Source organism: Limulus polyphemus, unplaced genomic scaffold (genome assembly GCF_000517525.1).
Source record: "Limulus polyphemus unplaced genomic scaffold, Limulus_polyphemus-2.1.2 Scaffold4155, whole genome shotgun sequence".
In the NCBI taxonomy this organism is placed as follows: domain Eukaryota; kingdom Metazoa; phylum Arthropoda; class Merostomata; order Xiphosura; family Limulidae; genus Limulus; species Limulus polyphemus.
The window spans coordinates 67509-73679 of record NW_013669765.1 but is presented as its reverse complement, the minus strand read 5'-3'; the positions used below and the strand labels follow the sequence as shown (position 1 = coordinate 73679).

The following is a 6171-nucleotide window of genomic DNA, read 5'->3' as shown; positions in this document are numbered from 1 at the left end:
TATATATATATATATATATATTTAGTGATGAGTTGGCCGACGCGTTTCGAATGCATTCTGCATCCATTATCAAGGCTGAATGTTGTGTGAATTGTGATTACTGTTGGTGGATATTTATAGGTATAGGTAAGCAGGTGGTGGTATCTAGCTCGTGGGAGGCGTTAATTGGTGGAATGTTGTATTGTGGCTTGGGGGTTTCTCGCCAAGAAGCAGCAGTGTGCGTGCTGTTCCTATATAAAAACACACACACACAAACACAAAAGCTATGTCCAATGTAGTAACACTGATCTTTCTCCATCCCATTGAAAACATACTGACTATTAGATTGTATAGGCTCTTTACTTTCAAAGTACTTTCAGACTGGGGGTCCCAGTTGAGGACTGATAGTTAATTGAAACTTTATTTTTTATTCGACACTAAGATTAAAACCAAAACACACTGTACATTAGAAGCACAGAAACCTACACAGATTTCACCATAGTTTAGGCCTAATGTTAAATTTAGGTAATTCTGTGTTACAGGATATTTTGAATGTTGTTTCTTTGGAAATATGAAATTATTTTCTATTTTACTGATAGATCTGGCATATGTTTGAAATAGAAAAATAAAAAAAATAGTTCAAAGAAAACAATGAACAACATTAGTATTATGGGTAAATTAGGCCTACTTTATGTTTATAACACTATTGGATTACAGTGTCATGTTTTATCTTTTCTTAACATATATTTCAAAGGTGTCTTATAAATTCTTCTTCACTTATTTTTTCACAGCTTGTGTACAACAATATGTCTGCAGTGGGAACCAGAAATAATAGCAATTGCCTTGATATTTCTTGCTGGAAAACTTTCTAAATTTGAAGTATTGGACTGGTCTGGAAGAACATCAAAACATCAGCATTGGTGGGAGGTTTTTGTAGAGGACTTGACAATAGATGTGTTAGAAGGTCATTTAATATTTCATTGAAATGCCTTATCTCTTTTACTTCAGGTGAATTCCAACTAACAAGACAGAGTTTGATTATGAAGACACCGATCATATATATGCTCACAACATTTTACTTTTTACAAACTTACATATATGACAGAATTAGTGGAAGGCTACCATTACCAAGTACCATTACGATGTTCACAGTTTAGCCAGATCTCTCGTGTATTATTTTGACATTTCTATTATTGTCAGTTTTATTTTAACTTCAGAATCTTGTACTTCATTGCAATTATGAACTTCGGACCTATTAATTGTGACCAAAACAAATAAAATTATAAGTATAATTGGTTTACCATAATAAGCTGATCAACATGAGCTACCATGTTGATAATAAGTGGTCAGCAGAGTTACTGGTATGTATTTTGGAGAGAGACACTATAAGATTATGAAATAGTCAATTTATGGTTAATATTTGGATGTTCTTGTTAGTGATCGAGTGCATTAAAATTCCTAAGGTTTTAGTGTTATAAGTGTAATTGACAATCTCATTTGACGTTAACTACAAAATTGAGGGCATGAGTAGTTGAGTTGGATGTTAAACCATTCTGGATAAAATGAGTGTTATTATATAGATTTGATATTTTTCTTCAGATATTTGTCACCAAGTTTTGGACTTGTATTCCACTCCAACTCCCAGTATTCCAGAAAATTCTTTCCCTTCGACATCACCACTGAAATCTGATAAACAACTACAACCTGTAAGTTAACTCCGAAAGAAGAATATGAAATGTAACTTTTATTTTTTTAGTAATTCTGAAAATTTCTTGTGATCTACATTTTTTATTTAATAGTAAAATAATATTAAAAAAAAACAGAAATTGGAATGAAGAAGAAACAAAACAGAAGTTAAAATGAACAATTGGTGTTCTTTTAAGAACTTTTTCCTCATACAATATTGTATATTTTTGGAAATTTTAAAAGTCACTGGAACATTTTCATTGATTTGTATTTGTTAATGATTTTCAGTCATCCAAAAGAGTTCTGCTCAAGATATGATTTAAATTAATTGGAAGTGTGAGAGATTTAACAACCTAATTACTTGCTATAGTACGAGTTTGATCTTTATGGGCTAAGAGAAGCTGTAGTGAATTAAATTAAATGTTGACACTCAAATCATGCAAGTTGTACATTGAATATATATTCGGAATTCTCCCATTATCCTATAGACTGGACATTTCTTGTAACATTGAACAGAAAAATTAAAGAGCACATACAATAAGATGAAGTATTATATACAGATGGTTTAAAGATAACTTAAAATATCACATGTATCAACTCCTGGTTGAGATGATAAAAACATCATCATCAAAGTATGTATTCAAGAAATGCTAACTTTGTTTTGGATGAATTGAACTCCTTTCTTGTTCTTTTAAATTCCATGTATCATGTGCACTCCAGGGTTGTGAGTAGCAATTTGAGTGCAAACAAACCCCATTTTTCAGAGGTTGAAAATCATAATGTATCATAGAGTTGGTAGACTATATGTAGGGATAGCCAAGGTACTCAATAGGCATAATACAAATATACATGCTAAAAAATCAACAATGACAGAAGGTTTTACTTGAAAAGATGATTGCCACTCACTTTCATTTGTTTCTCAACCCACAAGCCCAAAAACAAGGAGAGAAACCATCACTAAGATACAAAACCAGAAAGTGACCAACCCACCAAATTGTTAATTTTTCTTATTGTTTCAGTCGATATAACTCTACAACTACTTTATCACTAACGTCAATTTAAACCTAAATCCACTCTATGTGTTTATGGGCAGTGCATGATTCCATCGCTTAGTTGTAATAACTAGTAGTAATCAAAAAACTGGGTGAAACAGGAATTACCAACCAATGATAGATGAACATTAGATGACTGTAACATGTAGATACTCAATGCTATGTACACAATACAATTGGTGTCTTTAGGGAGCTAACCCCCTATATTATGTATGAAGTCAAGGAGTAAAAAAAAATCAATACACATAATAATAAATTTTATTTTTTATTACAAACTTACATAGAATACATCAACTTTCAGGCAGGGGGAAAAAATGTCGCAAAACAAGTAATAAAAAAATATTTTGTAAATGTAAAATGATGTATGAATTGCAGTGCCAAAAAAGATTGCAAACAAGAATATAGGGATGATACAGCTACACATAGATCATCCCTACATGACTTTCAATATTAAAATTTAACGTTACTCTCCTGTTTCAGTACTTTTGTAGCATTAAAACTGTCTATATTACAAAAGCTAGCTAGGTTACGTTTATATATATATTGATCCCTACTTGTCTTTATAAAATGAAAAAAAAAAATTTTTTTATTATACTTGTATTAAATAACAGTAGTAAGGGATATAATACTCAAATTTTCATTAATGGTATAAAATAATTATTACTTATTTTGGAACTTCACAAACTGAGTAACAAAAGTTTTATGCTTGTCTTCTTTTTCTTTTTTTGCTCTGAAAAAGGGGAAACCTAACTACCTGTTACTGCTATTGGACAACTAAGACAACTGATATACCAATTAGTGATTTAAAGCCATAGATTTCAGATCATTTTGTGTTTTAATTCAATTGCACATGCTAATAAATAGTTTATTTTGTGTTCCCAAATTCTGACAAATGCATTTTTGAAAAGTTTTTGTTGGGGGGGGGGGAGAATCTCTACTATGCTATGCCTGTTTCAAATCATTCCACTTATGGTGAATATTGTGAAAATGGGACCCCCTCTACCCAACTCCTAAAAATCGTAGAAATGTGGGTGCTGTGGATATAGTAATTAAGTGCTCTTGCTGATGTATTTAATTTACATAAGAGTATAACTTGTGCCATTTTAGTTAACATCACCACCACAACTTTCACTGTCGCCACCTCAACAACCTACAAGCAAAGAATCACCTTTGGGCCAGTCTATTCCAAAAGTAGAAAAGAATGAGCTTAAAGATTTTAACTTGCATGAAGATTCTACTATGTCAACCATACCACTCATTGTAGCAGCTACTGCTTCAATCTCAACTATCCAGACAGCTCAAGATTCTCCCTATAAGGATGAACCTGTCACTCCAATTACTACCACTGGTAGTAATGTAAACATTTCCAGTCAACAGCAGGAGCCAGTCATAAGTAGTGAAATGACAGCTAGAGCTAGGACTGTCCCTAACGGTGGATGCTCAGATCAGTCTGCTCCAACAAGTCATTGTTCCTACCCCACTTCTATTTCTCCTCTTGCCCCATGCAATACTCCTTTCCCTCTAACCACAAATCAATATTACCATCATCCAGAGATCAAATCTCACCCACAATTACAATGTTATCGTTTCCCCACTCTTCCATCCAACCAAACACCGTACAACTTCCAGCATCCTACTTTGCATACTAGACCTTTTCTCAGGCCCCATAACCCACCTCCACGATTTGCTGATCATTACTCCAGCCAACCACAATGTCCCCCCTCAACACAGTACAGTGTCCCTCCACTTCCTACAATACCTTCTCAGTACCCTCCATTTTCTTCTAACCCACATCAAGTCATGTCTCGCCCACCACAACCACCTTTACAAACAGGTCGACCACCAACAGGCTTTGGAGGTTACCAGCCATCTGTTGTTACTAACTTACAACAACCACCACCACAACCACCTTCTACAGGAATCCCTCAAGTGAGAATTACTGGAAGATTTTAGATTTCAAGTTTTGAAACTTTGTGAATTTACAATATTATTATGATACCTTATAAACTAACAAACCAATTTTCATTGAATCTGTGTTGTCATTGGTTAAAACTGTAAAGGTTCATACTAATTTTGGTTTGGATTACTAGGCTTTTGTTGGATTAGGCAATATGCTTTTGTTGGATTGACAAGATGTTTTAGAACAGCATTCTAAGTTTTCTTGCCAGTAAATTTAATTGTTATATAAGTTATATCTATTGGATAAATTAAAATATTTTAATTTGAGAAAACGACTTAGGATTTCTCTATTAGCAAAATACATAAGATATGTCAAGTAATAGAATAAAGAATAGCAACATTGTTGATCTTTTGAAGCAACAGCTACAAATAAGAAGTATCAATAGACTAAACAAAAAGTGTTTAGAGCTCATATTCAGTATATCATTAAAATAATGTTTATTAAGAATGTAGGATGTAATATGTATAAAATGTATAATTTATGGAGCTAGTGAAGCAGTGTAATATCTTTTCATTAGATATTCTTGTTGTGGTTAACTGTATTCCAGGTTATGCCAGTAGAATATTTTCTAAAGTTCAGAGTTTTTGTTTCTGTGTAAAGTTTATTCTTGAAGCTATATGAATAAATTGTTTTTTTAGTTCTGTAGTAGAACTTCTCTTTTTGTACTTGTTTGTGTAATTCTTTATATTTAGAAGTGGAGAATTCATTAGTTTATATTATCCTCTAAAGTAGGGACACTTTATTTCTGCACTTCTCTGTATAAAGTATAATATAAAGTTTAAATTAAAAATTTATGTACAAACCTAAAACAAAAATCTTAAGTTTATGATCTAATGTTATACGAGTTTTATAAACTGTCACTGTTGAACAAGTTTATCAAGTAATAACACTCAAAAGAATGAAAAAAACATATTTTAATGTTTTCTTAAAAGCTAAGTTTTTTAACTTTTAAAATTCATGAAATTAACTGAAAACCATTTTATAAATTTGAAATATATTGAATGACTGATTAGCAGAGTTGTTTGGAGATTGTTGGGGGAAGTTGGATTTTCTCTTTGTGTCTTGTGGCAAACAAAACATAGACTGGAAAGGCAATTTTTACTCACCCTTGATTCTAAGTGGAAAATTAATTCCAGTAAAATGTGATTTTAGTTACTTATTAAACCTAAAAAGCTTCATTACCACATCAGTTTAGGAATACATCTCTGCATTAAGTATGCATTTAGCTTTTTTTTTTAATTAAAATTGCAGCACTGCTAATACAGATATAAAGTATAAAATCTACCAAAAATCTGTATTATAATACAAGCACTTTGCAGAAATGTTGTACACATGTAAAGAATGTATGTCAAAACTTGAGCCAATAGACTAATATTCCCTTGAAAATTAACTTGAAATTTCAAATTTAAAAAAATTGATGGGTATTTCAATCAATGCGATACCATGAAATATTACCTGCACCTTAAGCTATGTGTGTGTGTATGTGTGTTACAC

The 6171-nt window shown here is 32.0% G+C and overlaps 1 protein-coding gene across 4 annotated transcripts in view; it reads left to right on the top strand.

Moving 5' to 3' along the window:
- Positions 1-5319, top strand: part of LOC106470676 (cyclin-K-like) — a 15361-nt gene extending 10042 nt beyond the window's left edge. For 3 of the 4 annotated variants that reach the window (XM_022399321.1, XM_013931240.2, XM_022399320.1), the window contains exons 7-9: positions 771-943; positions 1579-1685; positions 3825-5319. In XM_022399321.1, coding sequence (XP_022255029.1) covers positions 771-943; positions 1579-1685; positions 3825-4670 — 1126 coding nt within the window. In that variant the 3' untranslated portion in view covers positions 4671-5319. The remainder of the gene's footprint in view (positions 1-770; positions 944-1578; positions 1686-3824) is intronic. The other variant, XR_002613097.1, reaches the window with a different exon arrangement.
- The last annotated feature ends 852 nt before the right edge of the window (positions 5320-6171 follow it).